Source organism: Vulpes lagopus, chromosome 7 (assembly GCF_018345385.1).
Source record: "Vulpes lagopus strain Blue_001 chromosome 7, ASM1834538v1, whole genome shotgun sequence".
NCBI classification, from domain to species: Eukaryota; Metazoa; Chordata; class Mammalia; order Carnivora; family Canidae; genus Vulpes; species Vulpes lagopus.
The window spans coordinates 81009779-81035462 of record NC_054830.1 but is presented as its reverse complement, the minus strand read 5'-3'; the positions used below and the strand labels follow the sequence as shown (position 1 = coordinate 81035462).

The window sequence follows — 25684 nt, the reverse complement described above, 5'->3', positions numbered from 1 at the left end:
AGAAGAGGGAGAGAGAGAATTTCAAGTAGGCTCCATGCCCAGTGTGGAGCTGAGACAGAGCTCGATTCATGACCCTTAGATCCATAACCTGGTCTAAAATTGAATCAAACACTCAACTGACTGAGCTGCTACCCAGGCACCACTTCTTCTTCTTTTTTTTTTTTAATGTTATTTTCAAGTAATTCCTACACTGAACGTGGGGCTCAAACCTACAACGCCAAGATCAAGAGTTGCACGCTCCACTGCCTGAGCCAGCCAGGCATCCAGTCAAGTAATTTTTATTAAAATTTAAAGACCCTGCTTTGTAAGATTAAGAGGAACCTGCTTTTATTCAGTTATTATCTCCTTTAGTATAGGATTTCTGTGCCAGGCATTAGGAGGAATATAAAAGAAGTATAAAACTTAAATCTTACACTCAAAAAACTTACAACCAAGGCTAGGAATGGATGGATTGGATAAAGGCAAGCAATAAAATAAGTTCTAAAGTGGGTGTTTTTTAAAAATCAACTTTATTGAAATATATACACACAAAAAAACACCTATGTGAAGTGTCCAGTTGCATTAGTTTTGATAGATGTATATACCAGTGAAACTACCACCACTGTCAAGATGTAGAACATTTCCATTACCTCTGTTGTTGGTTTTTTTTTTTTTTTTTTTACCTCTAAATGTTTTCTCATGCCTTTTGTAATTTATCAATTCACCTGTTGATAGGCTCTTGGATTGTTTCTAGCTATTATGAATAATATGAACATTTTCATGATCTTATGTTTTCATTTCTCTTGGTTAGATACCTGGAAGTGGAATGGCTGGATCATATGGGTAGATGTGTGTTTAACTTTTTAAGAAATGGGCAGATAATTTTTGTTTTGTTAAGAGACATTGTACTAGAATCATTGAGCATTGTTTATGGAAAAATGCTTAACAGGAACTTCAGATTGGGTAACCAGCCAAATAAGGGAGAATAAGGAACATTTACTGAGTAATTATCATTTGTCTAGCACATGGATTTTAAATACTATATACACGATTTTCAAGATTTATGCAAATCTGAGAGGTAAGTGGTATTACTCTTCATTTTTTATGGATGATGAATACAAGGGCAGAGAAGTTAACTAGCCTAGGATCACACAGCTAGTAAGTGATGACTTTGAACCTAGGTTTATCTGGTTCCAAAACTCAAAACCATTTCCATTATACCAACAAGGAATGGAAATGAAGGACATTCCAGCTTCAAATAGGGGAAATCAGGCTCGTTCCTCTATCTCCCAAGTGTGGCAGAAACTGTGACAATACCTGTTTGCAAATAACGACTTTGTTTTGGGGGAATGGTTGGCAGTGTGATTTGATATTTATTTGGTATCAGATTATAGAGGACTTTGAAAACCGGGAAGATAAATATACTCTTTTATGCATAGTGGTTATAAATTATCAGAAGAGTAATGATGGACCCAGCCATTGCACTACTGGGTATTTACCCCAAAGATACAAATGTAGTGATCTGAAAACGTACCTGCACCCCACTGTTTATAGCAGCAATGTCCACAATAGCCAAACTATGACTAAGAGTCCAAATGTCCATTGACAGATGAATGGACATCACTTGATAGGATGAGCACTGGATGTTATACTATGTGTTGGAAAACTGAATTTAAATAAAAAAATTAAATAAAACAGATGAATGGATAAAGAAATGCTACTCAGCAATAAAAAAAATGAAATCTTGCCATTTGCGACAACATAGATGGAACTAGAGGATATTATGCTAAGTGAAATAAGTCAGAGAAAGCTAATTATATGATCTCACTCTTAGGTGAAATTTAAGATACAAAACAGGATCATAGGGGAAGAGAGGAAAAAATAAAACAAGATGAAATCAGAGAGGGGGGACAAACTCGAGAGACTTTCAATCATAGGAAACAAACTGAGGGTCTCTGGAAGGGAGGGAGATGCGGGGACGGGGGTAATAGGGTGATGGACATTAAGGAGGGCATGTGATGTAATGATGTAATGATGCACTGGGTGTTATATAAGACTGATGGAGACACCTGGGTGGTTTAGTGGTTGAGCATCTGCCTTCGGCTCAGGGTGTGATCCCAGGTCTGGGGAGCGAGTCCTGTGTCAGGCTCCCTGTGAGGAGCCTGCTTTTCCCTTTGTCTATGTCTCTGCCTCTCTGTCTGAGTCTCTCATGAATGAATAAAATCTTTAAAAAAGAAAAAAAAAAGACTGATGAATCACAGACCTCTACTTCTGAAACCAGTAATATATTGTATGTTAATTAATTGAATTTAAATAAAGAAAAAAATTTTAATGTAATAATGTGATTAGAAGCTGGATTTAGGAAAATTAGTTCCTGAGATTAGAGCAACTAATGTGCTGAGTAGATTGAATGGGACAGAGATTAGATGGTCATAAAGCCTGCCAAAATCTGCAATAATTCAGGCATGAGGTAACAAGTTCTTGATAAGGACTGCGAAACCTATGAGGAAGGAGATGTTTTGTTTTGTGTGTTTTTTTTTTTCTTTTTTTTTCATTTTTGTCTTCAACTGAAGAAGGAGACTTGAGTAGAATTAACTATTAAACTTGTTGATGGATTGGACATGGGAGATAAAGTAGAGAGGACTTTTGGAATGGTTTTGTGGCTTCTGGTTTTGAAGTGTTGGGAGTTTTAAGTGTTGGAGTTTTGGGTTTTTGAGGTACACTTAGCAAAGCTAATCTGCACAGAACTCACAACATTGTAAATACACTGTCATTGCCAGTTGGAAGCTCTAGTTTTCTAGACTGCCTGACTCTAACTAAGCATCGGATGCCACTGAGCTGCAGAGTAATTGGTTATTCACTTGTTAATATGTGAACTAAAGAGGTTTGAGGCTCTAGGGAGGTGGGAAACATTAGCATGCTCATTAAAATTGTCAGTTTGACACACATTTGATATGTGTGAATACCCAATTTGAGTATGTTGCTGGTTTTGTAAGAAGCTCTTAAGGTACTGAGTTTTGTGTGTAATACGTTTGGCCATTGTCTGTTCTCTGCTTGCTTCTTTTTGGCATCCTTTGATAAGCAGCGTCTACCATCTTGCTCACATTCAGTGTTTTACTGTGTGAATTGTGGAATCTCTTTCTCCTTATTCTATTGTATGTGCTTCCATTTGTTTCTAAGTAGTCTATACTCCAGCTTTCATTTGTTACAATTGCTATTAATGTTTTTAGTAACCTTTTTATTTCTAAATCCAGTACGCCGTTTTCATTTGACATTTATTAACCACTGCTTCTTTTTTTTAAAAAAATTAATTTTTATTGGTGTTCAATTTACCAACATACAAAGAAACACCCAGTGCTCATCCCGTCAAGTGTCCGCCTCAGTTGCCCGTCACCCATTCCCCTCCACCCCCCGCCCTCCTCCCCTTCCACCACCCCTAGTTCGTTTCCCAGAGTTAGGAGTCTTTATGTTGTCTCCCTTCCTGATATTTCCCAACATTTCTTTTCCCTTCCTTTATATTCCCTTTCACTATTTTTTATATTCCCCAAATGAATGAGAACATACACTGTTTGTCCTTCTCCGATTGACTTATTTCACTCAGCATAATACCTTCCAGTTCCATCCACATCGAAGCAAATGGTGGGTATTTGTCGTTTCTAATTGCTGAGTAATATTCCATTGTATACATAAACCACATCTTCTTTATCCATTCATCTTTCGATGGACACCGAGGCTCCTTCCACAGTTTGGCTATTGTGGACATTGCTGCTAGAAACATCGGGGTGCAGGTGTCCCGGCGTTTCATTGCATCTGAATCTTTGGGGTAAATCCCCAACAGTGCAATTGCTGGGTCGTAGGGCAGGTCTATTTTTAACTCTTTGAGGAACCTCCACACAGTTTTCCAGAGTGGCTGCACCAGTTCACATTCCCACCAACAGTATAAGAGGGTTCCCTTTTCTCCGCATCCTCTCCAACATTTGTGGTTTCCTGCCTTGTTAATTTTCCCCATTCTCACTGGTGTGAGGTGGTATCTCATTGTGGTTTTGATTTGTATTTCCCTGATGGCAAGTGATGCAGAGCATTTTCTCATGTGCATGTTGGCCATGTCCATGTCTTCCTCTGTGAGATTACTCTTCATGTCTTTTGCCCATTTCATGATTGGGTTGTTTGTTTCTTTGGTGTTGAGTTTAATGAGTTCTTTATAGATTTTGGAAACTAGCCCTTTATCTGATACGTCATTTGCAAATATCTTCTCCCATTCTGTAGGTTGTCTTTTAGTTTTGTTGACTGTATCCTTTGTTGTGCAAAAGCTTCTTATCTTGATGAAGTCCCAATAGTTCATTTTTGCTTTTGTTTCTTTTGCCTTGGAACCACTGCTTCCTTGAAACATTGGTTTTTTTTCCGATTCAGAGACCACATCACTATGGTTTTCTTCGTCTCTGGCTTTTTCCCAGCCTCCTTCATAGACTCTTCCTTTTTTTTTTTTTTTTAAGTCAGATTTATTAAGGTATAATTTACATAGAATAAAATTCTCCCCTTTAGTATACAGTTCTATGAGTTTTGACAACCAAGTTTTGTAACTACAACCATAGTTAAGATATAAAGCAGTTCTGTCAACTCTAAAATTTTCTAAACCCCTTTGTAGTCAGCCTTTTCCACTCCTGCCCATGAAAACTGTAATTTTTTTCTGCCCCTGTAGTATTGCCTTTTCCAGAAAGTCATATAAGTAGAATCATATTATATTTAGCTTTTTGAGTCTGGCTTGTTACACTAATCATATTGCATCCAAGATTCATCTGTGTGTGTCCATTCATTACTTTTTATTCCTGAATACCACTCTATTATATGGATATACCATGGTTTGTTTATCTGTTCAGCTGGTGGACATCTTTGTTTACAGTTTATTATGAATTAAGCAACTGTGAACATTCATGTATAGGATTTTATGTAACATGTTCCCCCCCCTTGGGTAAATACATATGAGAGGGAATGCTGGGTTTTATGGTATATATTTAACTTAATAAGAAATGCTCAGATTATTTTCCAAAGTGGCCTTCCACTTTGCATTCTTGCCCACCATGTGTGAGAATTCCAGTGTGTCCACAGCCTCACCAACACTTTCTCTTGTCAGTTCATTCATTTATTCTTTTCTTTCTTTCTTTGCTTTTTTTTTTTTTTTAAATTGTCTGCTTTTTAAATATGGCTACTCTGTAGATTCCCCTGATCCCCTTTGTACAGTCTTTTTCTTTATCCTGTATTCTGCCTCATTTAAAAAATTTTTTAAAAAAGACTTATTTATTTTGGAGAGAGAAAAGAGGCAGAGGGGCAGATGTAGAAGGAGAGAGAGAATCCCAAGAAGACTCCCTGCTGAATGTGGATCCTGATGCAAGGCTCAATCCCAGGACCCTGAGAACATGACCTGAGCTGAAATCAAGAGTTGGCCGTTTAACCAACTGAGTCACCTAGGAACCCCTGCCTCATTGTTTTTTTTTTATATTTACATTTTAATTTTTATCCATTAATTTACAAATATTTGTTGAGTTACTATTTTGTGCCAAGCACTGTTTAGGCAGTAGGGATACAGCAGGGTACAAAGCAGAAAAATCTGTCTTCATGGCAGCTTGTATTCTGAAAACTTAAAACTCCACATATCTTTCCTTAGGTCTACAACCATATATCCAGCTGTCTTCCCAGATATATTCATTTGAAATACCTCATAGATAACTCACAGCCAGTAATCTTACACTGAATTCATCATTTTTTTCAACCTGTCCCTCTTGTATTTCTCTTCTTGATGAGTGGTGTCATATCCACCCAATAGCTCAAGCTAAAATTGTTTATTCTCCTTTATTCTCCTCAGCTTTATTCTCCTCAGCTCCCACATTGAGTTACTTATTAAATCCTATTGATTTTATCTCACGAATGTATCTATTCTACTCCCTCTACCACTTTCCTAGTTCAATCCATCATTAGGTGAGTACAGTAGCTTCCTTATCAGCCTCCCTGACACCAGTCTCCAGTCCACCTATCCTACAAACTTGTGGCCACACTGTACTATGATCCTCTAAAATGACAAATCTGATTCATCTCTCCCATGCTTTATACCAATTCATTTGTGGAATTTAAGAAACAAACTAACAAAGAAAAAATAAAGAGATAATCCAGAAAACAAACTCTTAACTATAGAGAATAAACAGATGTTACCAGAGGGGTGGTGGATGGAGGATGGGTGAAGTAGGCGAAAGGGATTAAGAGTGTACTTGATGTCATGATGAGCATTGGGTAATGTATAGAATTATTGAATCACTTTATTATAAACCTGAAACCAATATAACACTGTATATTAACCATCCTGGAATTAAAAAAAAAAAAAGCTGTGATGGCTCTGCATTAACCTCCAGATAACATCAAATTCCTAACATTACTAAATTTCTAACCATTACTTAGGACCTCCTTTGATTAAGTTCTTTCATAACCCTTCAGTGTCCTATTCAGATATGCTATAACTATTTGCAAGTTCACTGAATGTGCTTTTGTGTGTATGATTTACATTTCCTGGAACATCATCCTTCAACCCCCTTATTGGTACTTAACACCTAGCAAAATCTAACTATCCTCAGTAATTGTCCTTCTGGCTAGTGAGATGTTTTAGTGTGTTTTTAGAGTGAGGAAGGAAACTTGCTTAATTAAACTGATGTTCTTTCTCTTATAATGGGTACCACACTGAAGTGACAATAGGGAACTGGTTGATCAGAGAGCATGTTATTTTCATGGCTTGGGATTGGATCTAGGGAGTGGAATCAGATCATTTGATTTAGTCCTATAAGATACTTATTGAGCATCTACTATGTATAAGGAACTGCTGTGCAATACTGTGATGCATTCAAAGATGAGGCAATGTCTTGCAATGAGAGGCTTCTTTGGGTCCAGAGTTTCAGTGAGAAGCAGCATTGTCACTTGCCCGGAGCAATCTAGGTTGCTAGGCATGTTCTAAAGTTCGGTTCTTTCCCTTTCTTTCTTTTTTCTTTTTTCTATCTTTTTAAGGAAGCAAAGTAATTACTCTCCCAGAGTTGTTATGGCAACTATGTTGTAGCCTGGGAGAATTTTCTCTTTAACTCCTTCTTTTTCTATGGCTAGGAAGTTAGATAAATTATTAAAATTTAAGAAATGGCACAGTAAGTCAACATATCTTTTCTGAGGGATAGGAAGAGATGGAGGTAGTAGGAGGAAGGTAAATATAGGAAGAAAACTCTTAGTGTATAGTTACATTAAATGGACTATGACCGATTAGTAGTCCTATATCCCCAGGTTTGGGAGTTGGCTCAGGTAATGAAACCAGCCTATGTTGGCATTATTCAGTGCTTCCAGAATTTTGAGTCTTAACTGCAAATTTTGAAGGGAACTGCACCCTCAGAGCTCTGAGGACTTTCTAACCCAGACATAGACAATCCCTCAACAGATATTAGTGTGTGGATCTTCCTGTTACCTATTTTTAAAGAACCTGTAAGGCAAGCAAAAACATGGCAACATGAAAAAAACAAAACAAAACAAAAATGCCAATTGCTTGCCCTGTTCCAGGGACCTGTACTAAGTACTTTACATGCATTTTCTCTTAAAATCCTTTGGTAGCTGAGACTCATAATATTCTCATATTACAATTGAAGAAATATCTGTAATTTTTTCAAGACCATATGGCTAGTAGTGACAGAGCTAGAAGAACTTAAGTTTGGCTTGAGTACTCATGTTCTTAATTATGAAGCTAAATTACTCCTGGTTTCTTGGGATAAAGGCCTATTTTTAGTGTGCGTGTGTGTGTGTGTGTGTGTGTGTGACATTAGTTGCCTCAAATTCAGTTTTGGGTATGGAATAGGATTTAAATGTAATTAATACTGAATTTTTTTATTTTGAAAAATGAGTAGAAAGTGTTCAATTTTCTCTTGTCATTGAAAGCTTCTGTATTTATTGGATTTTATTAAATTGTATAGGCAGTTAGAAAAAAAGTGATTCTGAGCAGAATGCTACAGTGTTTTATTACATATTGGGAGATTAGATGTTAAAGCTATTCTTTGGCCTTTTAATTTTCAGTAGAGAGCATCAAAATTAGATTCATTGCTCCTAGACAAGGGAATCATTCTCTTTTCCACTGTGTCAGGTCTGAGATTCTCATTCTTTGGTTTGGTGACCAAAGATATACAGGAAGGATTTCTTAAAGACAGGTCGAATTTTTGTCATTTTGAACAGGGAAGAGTATATCAGCTCCTAAATGATAATGTTCTGAGTCCTAGGCTAGAAGGAGTTTTAAGGGTGTAAAAGCAGGGATGCCTGGCTGGCTCAGCCAGAGGAGTGTGTGACTCTTGATTTCAGGGTCCTGAGTTTGGGCCCCACATTGGGTGTAGAGGTAACTTAAATAAAGAAAACTTTTTTAAAAAGAGTGTAAAAGCAGTTTTTTTGTTATTCTCTATATAGCAAATTAGAACAAGAGTACTTTGTAGGTTTGTCTCATGCTTGGTAGAAGGCTCATGCTAGATAGAGCCTTGCAGAAGGCTCTCTACATGTTCTGTAAAATTAATGGAATACAAGTAGGGCAGGTTCAAGCATGGTAAGGTGTATAGTCATTGGTGGGATGGGGAAACAGTCTTTGAATTATTACTAAAATTGTCTCTGTTACTCTTCTTTTTTGCTACCATTTGCGGTTTTCTTAGGTCACTGGACCTATTTGGGCTGGGGAGAGCAGCAGAGTACGTAAGAAATTGAATTCCTTATAATTTTCTTGATTTTACCCTTTAACACACTCCCTCTGAACTATGAAGCTAGATTTTCATGCATACAAGCATATATAATTCCACTCCTTTCTCCTCCCCTACTTAAAACTCAAAGACCATTACTTGCAAGGAATGTTATATCCTTTTAGGCTGGGTTTTTTGAAGACAGTGTGTGTGTGTGCGTGTGTGTGTGTGTGTGTGTGTGTGTGTGTGTGTGTGTGTGTGAGAGAGAGAGAGAGAGAGAGAGAGAGATTTCAACCCAAGTCCCAATTATAATCTTGGCAGTATCTCTTGATTTTTTTTCCTTCCCAGGGATAAGTGATACCATCAGCACCTAGTGTAGGGAACCCTCTCCTTTGGTCTCCTTTGGTCTCTTCATTCTACAGCTTTGAGTGGGCAGTCAGTTCTTTCCAGCAAGATATACAACGTTAGGCTGACATTACTGGCTGTGTTACCCATCTTACAGGGAATTTGGTTGAGTCCCAGTTCTTAGGTATCCAGCAGGTGCTAAGAGGAGCCAAATTTTGTTCTGTCACTGGAATTTCTTATGAATGTGTACTTTCTGTGATTTGCATCCTGAGTGTTTCCACTAGGAACCTGCTGAAAGGCAGCCTAAGAGAGCTGAGATAACTTAAGGGTTTCAAGTAGGAAAAGAATAAGCCATAGAAAAGAATGGTTTGAATTCTCTTGCCTTTTTTCTCAGGCTGATGAAGTTCTACCTGTACTCTGGATTTAAAGACAGGGATTCAATCCAGGAACAGGACATACCAGAAAGCTTCATTATTCAGTATTTCATTCAGTATTGTTTGAGTGACTGCACTATACTTGGGGCCCATTTTTGCCCCAGATTAGATTACTCTCCCCAGGTTTATTTTCTAGTATTCCCTTCCATATCCTTTTATGCACCTGCCAGATGAGCTACAAAATGTTTCTTAAAAAAAAAAAAAAAAAAAGAAGACCTTGTTGAGTCTTTACTCACGCCATTGTTTTTATCTAGATCCTAGAAGGTATTTCCCCTCCCCCTCTGAACTTCACCGGTTGAAAACCTACCAGTCTTTTAAAGTTGTCTCTGCCATAAAGCTTTTCCTGCTTACCGTAATTGGAAGTGACCTTGCCTTCAACTCACATAGCACTTGATTTATACTGTACTCATGATAGTTACTTTCTTGTATTTGTATCCATTTCTCTCTCCTTTCAGACCAACTCTGTACTCTGAATCTTCTGTGTTTAGCCTTGTACTTATAGGCATCCAATAAATACTTGAATGAGTTAATTTTCCCAGCCTTTTAATTTTCCAAGGGCTTTTTAATTTTCGCCTTCAAGCTAGCTCACAAGTCCTTCTTAGACTGAGTAACCAAACCTGCACTCAGATTCTCTTTTTCAGTGAAGCCAGGATTTTTCTGTTTTAACTGTAGTGGTGTGATGGAGTAGAGTAGAGCCAGTAAGGGATTATTACTGCTGCCGTAAAAGCACAATTTTTTCATTCAAGGTTCTTTCTTAATTTCCCTTGTTAGTTTCTAATCAGCCTTGGTGGTGCCAAGAGGGTTACTTTCTAGGGAGTTCAGGGATGATGTCAGGGGAGAAAAATCTGGTCTTTGCCCTCATCTACTTTTTTTTGTTTCTCTTTGTCTCACCTTACTTTTTTGTATTTCCTTTTTTCCTGTCCCCTCTTCTACTTTTCATATTCTCTTCTACTCTTAACCTCTTCTTTCCTTGAACACTTTATTTCTTAATATTTGCCCTTTATTTCTTTAGTATAAAAATGTCAGCTTTTAGGAAAGTTTCGGAGTATTATCCCCTTACCTTAGCAAAATAAAATTTAAAAAAGCAGAGCATATTATTTAGGAGTAACAGGTTAGATGCAGTGAAAAACTAAGGGTCCATCCATCATAGTTTATGGCTCTGGATCATGGATGCTCCTAACTCTGACTGGCCTCATAATCAGTGGGATTGCCTATCATTGCTCCCTCTTTGGTTCTCTGGGTTATGTGTTGATACTTCTGCTGGAATTTAAAAAGACTTTCAGCTTTGTCTCCTTTGTTGCCCCAGCTCTCTCATCTGTATGCATGAAAAATCCATCTGACTTCTTCACACTGACTCCTTCTGTGGGTTCAGAAAGAATTAAGTCTGAAAGACATACTGGTTTTTGTCCCTTGATCCTTTCTTTCTAGTGTTCAGAACAACAAATACATCAAGATCTGAAACCAATGCCCCTGAAGTCTTTTTTTTCCCCCTAATATGTGACCAGAATATTTTCTGAGCAGAATGCCTTGCATCCCCTATTGTTTGACAAGTACCTTTCCTGACCACTTGAAGGTTAGCCTTTTTCTCATACTGACTTTTTCTCCTGAGGTTCTGATTACTCTCCTTCTTATGTTCACATTGTTGCCTTAAACTCAAAAGGGAAAAGCTCATGAGATCTACCTGTACTCCCAGCTATACCCACAAATGTTGTCTGGAATCCAGTGTTCACATATTCTCCCTTGCTTGTAAAACCCACATGTTTGTGCCCCCTCATCTCTTTTAGTGGAATTATTATCTACCAGGTAGTCTGATTTGCAAGCCAAGATGTCATTTTCCTGTTACCTTCCATTTGTCCCCACATTTTATCATTTGTCTAGATTTTTCTTTTTCATCAGCTCTTTTCCATTTCCACTACATGGATGCCGGTTCTTATCTCCTACACAAGCAATTATGAAAGCCTAATCTTATGGTCTTCAGAAGGCTCTCACTGCCTACATAATTTACCAAGATTTTTTTTTTTAATTACTAATATGAGGAGTTCATCATCTGCTAAAAGTATCTTCATTTTGGGATAATGAATGTTCCTTTTCCTCACTGAACCAAATAGGAAATTGGCAAGACAGGACATCTGGGACCTTGTTAATTATACACATATGGAATTGGTGTCAGAAATGGCTTCTCTATAAAATAAACCTTAAAGACTATAAGGTTGAGCTCCCTTTCTAAGTACAGTGTTAAATATTTTTATTTTTGTTTGGGGCAGGATTTGTAACTGTGGTCATTTTAGCTATCATCAAGCAAGACTAAAACCAACCAGGCAGGTGCTGGTCTGAAAAGCAGAAATAATTCTTTGAAATTATAGTCACTGTTGTTAGATAGACTTGGCTGCATTGTCAACAAGATCCCATTGCTAGTGCTTATATTTTCCTCTTCTCCTTCAACCCAGACTTTGGATGGAAATTCTGAGACCCTGGGTGTAGGTACTTGATAGGAATTGTTAGAAAAATCTGTTGTTGCAGCAAGACAGGAAGATGCTACTGTTCTGGGGTGCCTGATGGGCTCAGTTGGTGGAGCATGTGACTCGATCTTGGGGTCATGAGTTCTAGCCCCACAATGGTTATAGAGCTTACCTTAAAAAATACAAATAAAATTTGTCATAGTACTTTAAATAAAGGCAGCCACTATTCTTATTTGTATCTAGAGCTTTTGGTTCTTCAGAGGCTTGGCTTTGAACTTCCTGATTCTCTGGCCACCTTCTGATGTTGGACTTGCTTATTGGGTTCAGCCATGTGTATTTTTAATTTTATTTATTTATCCATGAGAGACAGAGGGAGAGAGGCAGAAACGCAGGCAGAGGGAGAAGTGGGCTCCATCTAGGGAGCCTGGTGTGGAACTCGATCCTGGGACTCCAGAATTATGCCCTGGGCCAAAGGCAGACACTCCACCGCTGAGCCAAACAGGCGTCCCTAGCCATGTATTTTTAAAGTCTAAAAACAGCAAGCCAACTCTAAATGAAAATTTCTCTTCTGCCCATTTTGATAATAATAGAGGATTAGAATCTATGACATTTAAAAGCAGATCGTTCATTAGAGTTATGAGAGCTAGAGAATAAAAATTCCAGGAAATTCTGCATTGGGAAAATACAGTTTAGAACTCCTCTAGGAATCAACACTAAAATGAAAGCAAGTTTCTTGTCTTATTAAATAAGGAAAGAAACTTGTGGGTATTAATGAAACAGGTTTCCACATGGGTTTGAGGTCACTTGGCTCACATTCAGCTCAGCTTGCTCTTGTTCTCAAGGTCGAGGCTTGTGGCTACTTGAGTTAGAAACAGAAAAAAATTCTAAAAAACTAAGTAAAGCTAGGATGTCTTGATTGACTGTGCTTATTCCACAGCTTTTGAAGATCCTGATAGTGCCGTTGATGACCGGGATAGTGACTATCGCAGTGAGACCAGCAATAGCATCCCACCTCCTTATCATACAGCTTCCCAGCCCAATGCTTCTGTGCACCAGTTTCCCGTGCCCATGCGATTGCCACAGCAGCTGCTACTTCAGGGCAATTCCCGGGATTCTTGCAATGACTCCATGCAAAGTTACGATCTTGATTATCCAGAGCGGCGGGCCCTTAGGTGGGTATTGAAAACAAAGCACTTTCTCTTATTAGAATGTAGTTTTCAAGATGTAACTAAGAATATAGATGCTTTAATCTGAGGTGGTAGTGGAAGTATAGCAGTATAATAGTCCAAGCTACAGCCATTTTGTCTAGAATCTCAGTTTTTTTTTCTCTGCTATACATTCACATTTAGATATTTCTGTCATTAATATTTCTCTTTGTGATCAGTGATTCTCAACGGGTGAGAGCATGCTCACTTAGGATAGATAACTGAAAAAAAAAAAAAACAAAAAAAACAAAACCAGCACACGCCTCTGCCCAGCCCAGCAATTCTGAAACACTCTTTACCAAGATTTAAAAAAAGAAAATCACAGGTGTTAAATGTTTGGATAACCTTTCCTACCTAAATATTTCCCTGGGAACTTCAGATGATATCTTCAAAGCAGATTCCATACTTTTGCTGGAACTTTAGAAAATTTTTAAATATAGAAAACATGGTTTAAAAAATGTTAAGGTGCAGTATAACATATAGTGAAGAATCTCCCACCTGTACGTGTCCTCCTTGGTCTCTTTCCTATCTCCTAGTTCTCACACCACCATTGTTTGTTTCCTATGTATCCTTCTATAGACTACTGTCATATGTTTATGAGTATAGAAACAAATATATACTCACCCGACTTTCCCCCTGTTTAAAAAATAATTCGAAAAAAATTTGGAAAAATATTATAATCAACAACATCCATATTCATGTTGCCTTGATTCAGCTGGGTTAATATTCTATCACATTGATTATTTATTTTATTTTTATTGTATCATTATTCAGGTTCCCCAACATTTTCCCCATTGATTTTAGCATCCATTGATGATCCTAGCTTGAATCAAGTATTGGTTGGAGGTTAATATTTTAAAAACCATTCCAATTTAGCTCATACTTTTTGTTACTAAAGTTCCTGTCTCAGTTTACTATTATCTCTGAGAATATTTTCAGTGAATTTTTTCCTATATCAACCATCACAGAGTTTTTACTGTTTATGATCTGATTCTAAGAAGAAACATGCCAGGAATCTTAAAATAGTTAGTCTCTACTCCTTGCTGGTTTATTAACTGAATATTTGCATATTTTTAGAAAGATCTTATTTATTTGAGAGAGACAGATCATGACAGAGATAGTGAGAGAAAGCACAAGTGGAGAGGAGAGGGAGAAGGGACTCCCCTGATGTGGGGCTCTGTCCCAAGACCTGGAGATCATGACCTGAGCTGAAGGCAGACTCTTGACCAACTGAGCCACCCAGACACCCCTTAATGTTTGTATATTTTATGTTTTTTTTATTTTTTTATTTTATGTTTTTGATTTTAGTGGTTTATATTGTCCTACTTTAGGGGAAAAAAACATAACAGCAAAACCCCCACTACTTTTAGCTTCCTTTTCCCCTCCCTCCTTTGCAAGTATTAGATGTGTAAGCCAGCAATAATAATGGCACATCAACCTAAATGACTACATACTGTTCTAGAGTACTTCATTTTACCTAATTATTACCCTATTATTATTTTGATTATTTCCTGGGCTACCACTATAATAATACTTAGAGGAGCATTAGTGATATACTTTAAATTGTAAATTTTTTCCTAAGAAATTTTTTAATTGATCCCCTACAAATTTGATTTTAGTGTATCAGTATATGAAATGAGATTAAAGAGTAAATATTTTTTTTATCTCCAGCAGAGAAGAAAATTACATGATCATTCATTCATTCAAAAGAGAGAGCACAAGCTGGGTAGGGGCTGAGGGGTAAGGAGAAGCAGACTCCCCACAGAGCAGAGAGCGCAATGCAGGGCTCAATCCTAGGATCCTAGGATCATGACTGGAGCCAAAGACAGACACTTAACCAACTGATTCACCCAGGCATTTCAAAAATTACATGACTTTTAAGTAACCTTTTATCATAGACATTTTTAACTAAAATTCTTGAAAATATCCATTAAAAATATTTGAAGTTGATTTGTCACTAACATTGATTTTTAAACTTCTCTCTTACTGTAGATGCCAAGTTCTTGGAGATGGTCTAAATCCTTAAGTTAGTTTTTTAAAATCCTAAGGGAACAAACACATTCTTAGTATCTTCCATTAAATTAGAAGTATAAAAATAAATAGTTTCATTCACTACAGCAATGGCTATGTATTGATTTAAGTTGAAGTATAAAAACTTCTAGGCTGAAGCTAGTTTGGTTTGAGTTTTTGAGGATACTGCAGGATAATGAAATTGCATGTAAAAAAATGTTATATTGGATTTGCTCAACCAAATGGGCTTTTGCCTAATGAGTCCAAAATAACTGGGATCTTACATAAATTATATAAAAATATGTAATTTGAGGTTTGACAATAGAGTTGGACTTTGTTAGATATATAGCCAAAGTGTCTCTAGTGTTGAAGGGGGTCAAAAGAATATCTCTTGAAGCTTAATATTACTGTCTCTTCAAGTCTCTCTCTCTTAAAGATTTTTAGTGACTAAGTGACCACCATGATCTTGTTTGTATTTCCTATATAAATACAATTGGATGTTAAATCTATAAAGAACATGAGTCGACAAGCACTTAGTCTACAGGTCCTCTGTATACCCCCACTTGAGTACACAGGAAGCAGGCAGTTTCTGATCTGAAAGAAAGGTCAGGTATCTTATTTATGGACTTAAGTTGGAATACAGCTTCTAGTGTTAGTATAGGAAAAGATATTCATTTCCCTGTGATCCTCAATGCATATATAGCTTTTAGATTTTGCATATTATAATGCTTTAAATAATTTGCTCTTGTCGATACCGTAAGATTTTGACTTCTGACAAAGATTATTTTTATTATGTATTTTTTTCCCTTCTTTTTTTAAGGTTTATCTGTCTCTTAGAGATAGAGTGCACTCACAGGAGCTCAAACAGGGAGAGAGGCAGAGAGGGGAAGAGGGAGGGAGAGAGAATCTCAAGCAGACTCCATGCTGAGCATAGAGTCTGACTCGGGGCTCAATCTCACGACTCTGAGATCATGACTTGAGCCAAAATCAGGAGTCAGATGCTTAACTGACTGAGCCACCCAGGTACCCCTATATATTTTTTCTTTTTAAGAGAAATATGTTTGACCATATTCTTGGCTATACTACCTCAAATAATAACTTTCAGCAAGTTATCAGCTTGACTTCTTTTCAGACCCATATTAATCAACAAACTTAGGTCTCTTGAAATCCCTTGATATATTTTTGTTAAATACTTAACAGTTCAACCTGAGTGTTGCAAATACATTCTAAATATCCAGGAAACATTTTCATTTTGTTTCTATCTTGGAAAATAAAAGGATCCTAAAAAGCTCATGGTAGCAAGTAGCTATGGTTATTATCATAGCTGTTCTTTTTCTGAAGTGGAAAAAACTATTTGGCTAAAGTACTTTAATACTGATTTAAGAACATATAGATTTCTTTATCATATTTTTTCAGCCTGAATGGTAATTTTTATTATATTATTTTAGTTTTCTCATTGAATGTGCACTAAATTTTATAATTTGTTTCTTCCCTTTCCCTGTTTCTTCTCTTTTCTTGGCCTTACTATTCCTCCCAATTTTATTCTTTTACACCAGACAAGGCTTGCAGGCTAAAAATGACAAAATTAAGGTTATTTCAGCTTTCTCTGATACTGACTATGAAGAGCAAGAAAATATATATAAAGAGATAGAGGAGAAAATATCACAAGAGTTTCTAGAAAACAGTAACATAAATTTAAAGGAAGCAGAAGCAAAAGAGATTAGAACTCTTTCAAAAACTGGTAAATATTACAGCCAACAAGAACAACTGAAGTGTAAGAATCGGAAAAAGATACCATCTCTGGGTCAAGAAAGTGAATTTTCTACTGCCTTTAATTTTGACCTTGAATTTGAAACCTCTGTATTCTCCAGATATCCTCAGAAATATACAATAGATAGGAGAAGGAAAAACAAACCCTTATACCGTCATTTTGAAGGCAGTGAAAGACGACCATATGATGATAGATCAGGAACTAAGACTAACTTCAAAAGTACATATCCTAACACTGAAAATTGTAACGTTTGCCACATTGAAAAGAAGAAACAAAATTATCCAATTTTACGCCCTTACAAAAATGGTTTTGTGGTTAAGAGTGGCATGTGGACTACTAAGTTGGAAAATCATAATTATGATCTTTCTGGTTGTTTTAAGAACTATGAAAACTCATCTGGCTTAAACCAATATGTCACTAATTTCACTCCATTAGATATTCTTGAAGATTCTGCCAGTAGTACTTCTGATGAACTTCTGAGTTCTCCTCTTACTGATAAACAGGAAGGTTTATTGTCACCAACAAATCATCCATCCGATGTCCATCATGTTGGAGGCTTTCCTGAAGAATATCATGTAACAAATCCAGTATTCCCATTACCAAAGTTAAAGTGTGATGCAAACACACTTGGAGATCAGTCTGGGTGCCCTATGGAAGAGATGACCCCTTCCTCTCTTGAGGAACCCAAGAAGGACTATGTTGATACAATGGATGAGCTTCAGTGTTTGGTAGAAACAGTGTCAGAATATTTAGCAGAGAAGGAAGAAGAGATTAATCGATTTGGCTCCCTTCCAAAAACTAAAAAATCACTTAAACACAATAGTACTGTTGATAACGCAGAGCACAAAATGCCTGAGGATCAAAAAGCACCTTCAACCATTGTCGAGAATGACAAAGACAAGGCTATATTTTTTCCTGAGCTGAATGGAGTGAAATGTGCTGTTGGTTCTCTGTTCAGTTCACTCACAGAAAAAATGGGTTCAGGCACAAAGCAGCTAACAACCTCTGTGGAAAAGCTGGTTTATTTAGTTCCAGAGAAAACAGAAACTCTTAATCAAGTAGAGATGATTAATTCAGGATCTAAACCCAGAGCCAAGTCAGTACTGGGGAAGGATATTTCCATACAATCTCCATTATCCTCTCAAGCAGTTGATAATGAGGATTTTGGCAGAAATCACAAAACCTCTGAAAATGAGCACACAGGTAGTAAAACTGGAAATTTAAGCTTTCAGGATGCAACAGAGGTTATTGGAAGGGACTCCCCTCCACAGAGTCAGAGTTCAGTTATAAAGTCTGTTTTCAGCAGGCTGAATCCATTAAAGATCTTTTCGGAAAAAGATGAAACCAAAAAGGATGATGACCAGAGCAAGCCAACAAGAAAGGAAAATGTCACTGGGTGTGGATTAGAGTCAAATCAAAGGGAAGACACTCTTGGCAATGACAGTAGTGTCATCACTTTTGATAGGAATGATGGAGAAACTACAGGTTCAACCCAAATGCCCCTAAGTAAGGATTTGTTGTTGTCTTCCCAATCGACCAATGAACCTTCAAACTTAGGTGGTTCTGCAAATAAAAAAAATGGTATTGAAAGTCTCTTGGAAAGAAAATCCTGTACAGATCTGTCTCTGTTACCAGATCAACCAAAAAAATGTGCCAAAGACACTCCAGGACAATCTTGTGTAACTGGCAGTAGAATTGCAAATAAAGAGTCTTCAGCAATACCGATTGAGGAGGACAAAGTTACTAGAGATGATGATTTTCTTGAGCCACTCAGAAAATCTTTTAGCCAGTTTTTGTTCACTTCACCTGAGACCTGCTCAAAGAAAACTGTGTCAGAATCTATGAAAATTCACCAGTTAGAGGAAGATGGATGGGAAAGGGGCCCTAGGAAAGATGGACGTTCCTTTTCTTTTAGTGGAAAACTACATATTCCATTTTTCAGAGTTCTTAGTCATTCTGAAAAGCAGCAGGATTTAAGAGAGGAAGGAAGCATTTTTCCTTTGTTTAAATTTCCTTTCACTGACAGCCGTATCACTGTCAATGACCAGAGTTTTCCTGACTCAGCAGTAACCATTGATGAAGAGATCCAAAGAAACTGCCGTGAAAATGCCAAACTTAGTCTAATAACATCTAGTTCAGTTCCAAATATTCATAATAATTTAGGGAAATTTGATGGTACAGAAGCATTTAATAAAAATGATCAAATAAATTGTCCTGAAGATGCCACACTTGATAAAGTAAAGTCTAATTCAGTTCCAGTTATTAATAATGATCTTGGGGAATTTGGGAATATAGACAAATTAAATTCAAGTGACCATGCAGCAGTAGATACCTGTCAGAGAGATACCTCAGCCATCCCTGAAGTTGTGTCCAAAGAATATATTCCTTCAGATTCTTCAGAAGAAAGTAAGACTCTTGCACAAGTGACACCTTTAACAGTATCATACTCTTCATTAGCATTTACTTCTCCCATTTCAAAATCCACCCTGGTTAGTGAGATTAATGAAGACAGACTTGTAGATAAAGCTTCAAAGAAAAGAACCCAAGGAGGCCTACTTTCTGGTCTGCTTAACAAGTTTTCTTCTCTTGAAAACTTGTCTAGTCAACAAGAATTAAGTTTGAAAAATGATGATTCTCATCATAAGAGTAATATCCCAGGCGTACTCTCTGGAATATTTAACCTGATATCCAATAACAGTGTGACTGATTGTAAACCAGATGAAGCAAAGTCTGTGTCTTCAGGCAACATAAAAAGTTTGAATGGAAATAAACATTTATCCTTGGATGAGATCCCTGTTACTTTGTGTGTGACTCCTGAGAACCAGAAGAATCATGTTGAAAAAGAAGAAACATCTGGCTTCACAAAAAGCTTTTTATCTTTACCTAAAGAAAATACACCATTATCTGATATTTGGGTTGATAGTCATCATTCCCCTCCTACATGGAAAAATCAGCAAAGTGAAAAGAATTGCCCCTCTTCTGAGAACAGAGTCCTTCACTGTGCTCCAAGTGCTCAGCTAGGCCTCTTAGAGAAATCCATGGCTGAGAGGCTGACACCACACCATGTTCTTAAGGGGAAAATACACGAAAATTCAAACAAGTTAAATCCACCCATATTAAGTACTAGCATTCTGTCAAACCACTGTCAGGCTTTTGAAGAGATGAATAATCCTCTCTGTTATAAATGGGACTCTGATATAAAAGATTTCTCTAAAAATTCCAGAAAACTTCAGCCAGTTTATTGTATGTGGAATCAAAATACATTCCCATCAGGTGATGTTTTCCTGTGGCCTGACTCAGAAAACTCAGCAATAAATTTTTGCCAAAAGGCTCAAAATGCAAATATCTTGGAATGGAAAACAAATCCAAACAGTGTCATTTGGCATGACTTACCATATGAATCATTGGACCAGTTAGCATTTAATGAAGACAACTTATTAAGAAGTGGTATGTGGGCAGCTAACTCATTATATGGAAATTATCATTTTCCAATTAATGAGACTAAGAATTCACTAGAAGAACTGCCCATTGACTTAAGTTGTTCTTCAGGTTATAAGAAGACTACATGTTCCATAGTTGAACAAGAATCATTAAGGATGGATGAAAACTTTGTTTTTTCAAGTGTTAGTTATGAATACCAGGAATGGTTGTCATGTCTTGAAAATGGAGTGTGGTGGCCATCAGAGGATGGGGATTATGGATATTATATGTTCCATGATGGTCAGTATATGTATTATCTCCTCACTGATTCTACTGGGCAGTATGCATATTTATTTATACCTGATTGTTATTATCAAGAGTATTTGAATTATGGTTTACAGACAAATGATCTATCAAGTATTATGTTGGATGACAGCATTATTTCTGCCTATAGTTTTAAAGTGCTTGACAAGGAAGATGAATTAGTCTGGTGTGTTGAAGAGGAACCAATTGATGACCCTCTTGATTTATCTGTAGTTTTGCCAAGAGGTGAAGGACCAGTGTATCTAAATTTAGGAACCTTCTCACAAGTACTTGAAGAGTCAAGTTGTGACCAAAAGGATCAACCATTAGATTTTTCAGGCAATAATCTTCAGAAGTTTAAAGGAAATTTTGGATCTTTTGAAGAAAAGGGGTGTTGTTCTGAAGACTTTAAATACATATTGGATCTCAGAAATAAGCCCCAAACTATTGGAAATCATGACTTAAGTAAAAATCATTTTATAGAGGATGATGAGAACCAGCCTCTAGCAAAGGATTCATCTGTTTACCCTTCTAGTTTCCACTGGGTTCAGTCTTCTGAAGAAGCTACCTCTTTGGTTCATCCTGAAAATATGACTAACAGTCCACAGCAAACAGGAGAGATGTCATCATTGAACAAAGTAACTTCATTATTTTCTGCTTTGGTTGGAAATACTTTGAATTTTGTTGAGAATGAATCCTTAGAGTCTTTGGTCATGAAGAAAATGGATCAGCATTCAGGCTTAGCAGAGCTCACAAATGATGGTCTTCAGTCATTAATCTTGAATAAGCAATTAGAGAGTAACTCTCAAGATGAAGAAGAATGTCTTCTCAAGAAGGATTTAGAAAGACAAATAGGATCCAGTGTTCAACGACCAGAATTTACTAAAAATATGAAGCAAGAGTTCCCTTCAAATAAAAATTTTCATGTGAAAAAACAAAGTTTGTTAAAATCTGTTGTCCAGGTAAGCCAAACAACTCTTCGGCCTAAATCAGATATGGAAGATAATGAAATCATTACAGCTGACTCTATTTCAGTTCCTCTTGCATCACAGTTTAGTAGGGATGAACACAAGAACTGTGAGCTTCCCCAGGACCAGTCTTCCAAAGAATCTGAGAGAACATTATTTAAAAGTGCATTGAAACTCTTTGGTCGGGGAGAAGACTCTTCAGTAAGTACAGTATCAAATGGAAAACAGGCATCTGGATTTTTGAACCTCTTTAAAACCCAGGTGAATAAAGAAGGATCACCAAATTTAGAAAAGAATGATGATAAAAATAGAAAGATACTTTATCAACAAAAGAATGAATCTCCTGGTGTTTCCAATTTTTTTGGTACCCTTGGGGATTTATTTAAAACCAATGTATCTTCTATACAAACAACTGAAAATATGTCTGTTTCTTCCTTGGTTAATAAGGATGAAGTCAAATCAAGTCCTAATCCTCCACAGGCAATTAACCAGGATATTGGGAACTTTCCTGCTACACCAGTTGCCTCTAAAAGGAAGGTTCGAGTTAGGAGTCTGAACAAGCAGATTACTATTGATGACAGTGGGCTAAAAGAACCATCGACTACCGATATACAGAGTAATAATTTGACTGAAAAAGAGGTACCTTCCAGAGATCACCTAATCCAGCAATCACCAAATCAGTCTTTCTCAGCAAATTGTCTCAAAGAGTCTTCCAGAGATTCTTCAGTAGAAACTAGTGGTGTGTCTACGGGGACAGAAGTTTCAAGAAGTGATCAACCAACTTTTGATATTCCGAGCCAAAGGAATTCAAAGGAACAAGATCATTTTTCTGATCAATGCTGTAGTTTTTCAACTGCCACAACCTCTTCATCTCAACCAGAGTTGCAAACCAGAAAAAGTATATTTTCTTTCCTGACTGGATCTGAAAAATCTGAGAATAGAGCCTCTACTACTCTACCAAGAACCAAATCTCAAGCAGAAGGGCTCTTTACACTTCCTTCCTTTTTTTCAACTACTAACTCAAGCAGCAAGAAGGATGCCTCTCATACTAGCTCTTTTAGTTTCTTCAACTTGTCATTTTTGGATGGAAAGCAGCAGACTCCTGGGGAAAAACACAGCCTTTTAACTGTTGCTCCAGTGACTTCCCAGCCCTCTAAGAAGCCAAGTGCTTTTGTAGACATGGGTGGCACAATGACTAGAGAAGGTTCTAGTGGCAGTAGAGCTAGCATAGTCCAGGAGGGAGTTCATGAACAGCAAATGGCTCCTTGTAGCAACACCGTTGAGGTTACTTCCCTTACAGATGAGCTCAATGTGGAGAAGGACTATCAGGAAAAACAAGATTCTGGTAATGGACCAGGGACATCTTTAGCAGATATCCACATGAATCAGTTGCAAAATGACTTTGGTTCTAATTCACCAGAATTTCAGGCACAGACTGAAACATTGCTCATTGGTCCAGAGTCCCTTGGGGTAACTCCTAATGAAGAAGAGACTTTCATACAGGAAGCCTTCCCTAGTGGCTCACTGGCCAAGTCTTTTTCACATGATAACCATTTGACTGAAAAGCTCAACAGTCCAGACACTTGCACTAACCACCACCAAATTGAAATAATTACTAGTGACCCTTTGAGCTTGCCATTAGAAAAGGTCCCTGATGAGGTCTTAACAGAGATTGTAGAACCACCCTCTCCCTCTGTGGAGCCAGGGTATACAGAGCACTTCCAGAGCCGAGAGGCAGATAAAGAAGAAGACAAATCAGTGTTGGGCTCTTCAGTAGAGATGCTTTCCGGGTTTGTGACAAAAGTGAAGTCTTTCTCTGGGTCCTTAGTTGAACCTCCCAAAACTTTCTCTGCATTTTTCTCCTCTCCTAAACCTCCAAAGAAAAACTCCTTTTTCTCCCTTTCTTCTGGTACATCATCTCAGTCCCTCAAAGGTGAGTTACTTGGAATTTTTAAAAGTCCCAGACCAGAGACATACAAACAAGAATCACCTGTCCCAGCTATTGCAAGGCCTCAAAATGGTAGTTGCAGAGATACTATAGGATCAGTACCCACAGAAAATTTGTGGAGAGAAGCTTCCTCTCCAACATTCAATTCAGAATCTACTCTCAGTGGTGGTACAATGACTGTAGTTAGTGCAAAGTCAGACTCAGAGACCCTGATAGATGATACTAAACTAACAACTGAAATGGAAAACAATAATATTCCTGACAATATTCTAGAACCCCAAGATTCTGAAACAATTGGGGCTACACCTTCTGTCTCAGGGGACGATACTGGGCAAGGAGTATTGTCTCTGAGTGATGAAGGAGACATGGGGTTGTTGCAGGGCACAGACACAGAGACATCATTGGAAGCAGAGCATATATCATTGCTATCGCATTTGGATCCAGATCCTACCTGTATTGCCGAAGAGCTTCCTCCTCCAGTTCAGCCACTTACTCCTCTTGAGGCAAAGCCAGCTATTCAGTCAGCCTCCACAAACCAAGATTTCTTGGAACTACAGACAACCAATTCACTGGAAACCAGTAGTCCACTGTTAAGTGATGCAAGTGCTGGCCAGAGTGCCACACCAGAAACCCAAGGATACCTTTCTTATACTGTACTGGAGGAGCCTGTGTTTTGTGCCAAAGAAAGTTATGGGATACTTGGTACCCAGAAAGATCCACCTGCAGTCCCCCAGGAAGCAGAGCAGCCAAGACCTCATTTTGGGATCCCAAACATGACCAATTGGCCAAAACTCCATTTCCCATCTTCTGCCACTGACTATGGGAAACCACTGAGCTCTTTATTTTCCCCATCTCCTTCCTCTGGTAATAGAGGGGCAGAGCCTGGTTTAATGGCCAATTTTAAAAAGTTGTCAACTCTATTTGAGGGAGGTAGTGATGGGAAAGGGAGTATGATGGCAAGTGATCTAAAACTGAGATTTGGAAAGAAGCTGGATCTTTCATTCACACGGCCAAAAGAGAACAAAGGAGGCCCTGAACAAGTACCTACAGAATCCTCTTCTCCAGCTTTAGTTATCAGCAGTGATCAGAACCTTCATTTTAGTGAGGCTGACAAAGCTTTAGAGTCTTCTCAAATGTCTGCGGCTAGTGCTGAACCAGCTACTCAACCCTCTGGGACCTATGAGCATCTGGAGACCAGGCCAAGTATATGTGCTCATGAGCTTTCAGGGTCAGGAGAAATGGAAAACCAGCAGGGAATTTCAGCATCTGGCGAACACTGGGGTTCCAAAAGCACCCTTTCTAGCTCCACCTGTCCTTCAGGGAGTCATAAGGAAGAACACTGCACTGTCACTGAGTTACTTCACCAGCCAGAAACACAAGAGGAAGAGGTGATGCCTCCTTGCACTGACTGTCTTTCAAACATACAGCAACCAATTACTCTCCATGACGTCAAGGAACCAAAGACCGACAAAAGGCCTGTTTTCAACCTAAGCATCATAAATGATTTTAAGGAATTGACCATTTATGATGCAGTGACTTAGAGGTAGCTTAATGATAGGCTGCTTTATATTTTTCCTATGTCTTTCCTAGCACCCGCGCTTCATGTTAACTAGGGGTTAAGTAACAAGGAGTAATGTGTGGGTCTTTTCATCCTGTTCCCTCTCTCTAGAGCCAAATGGAATTCATTAATTGGGAGAAGGAACTTACTGCTAAAGGAAAGGTTGGGCCTTAGGATTTACTCATTCTGGTTTGCTCTGCCTTATGAAAGTGAAATGGAGAATGGAGGGCAGAAAGAGGCTGCAAGTAGTAGTGTGGCATTTATTAATTACAACCATGTGATAGGCTAGGATGCTTCCTTGGCCCTCAGCACTTATATCTCTAATAGCTGGGGAGAGATCTACTGTGCTGTGCTTTTCCAAGTCTTCTAAGATGCTTTCTCCAGTGGCAATGAAGTTATTAAGTAAAATGCTAGATGCAAAGGTTGGGATAATTTATATTCTATATTCCACATGGATTTATTTTTTTTTAATTAATTTATTTATTTATGATAGTCACAGAGAGAGAGAGAGAGAGAGAGGCAGAGACACAGGCAGAGGGAGAAGCAGGCTCCATGCCC

At 37.8% G+C, this 25684-nt stretch overlaps 1 protein-coding gene across 8 annotated transcripts in view; it reads left to right on the top strand.

The window, feature by feature from the left end:
* UNC13B (unc-13 homolog B) overlaps positions 1-25684 on the top strand; it is a 231920-nt gene that overhangs the window by 117888 nt on the left and 88348 nt on the right. For 4 of the 8 annotated variants that reach the window (XM_041760950.1, XM_041760949.1, XM_041760952.1 and 1 more), the window contains one exon: positions 12881-13115. In XM_041760950.1, coding sequence (XP_041616884.1) covers positions 12881-13115 — 235 coding nt within the window. Of the gene's footprint in view, positions 1-8681; positions 8718-12880; positions 13116-17029; positions 25043-25684 lie in introns of all 8 variants that reach the window. The other 4 variants (XM_041760948.1, XM_041760951.1, XM_041760953.1 and 1 more) reach the window with 2 other exon arrangements.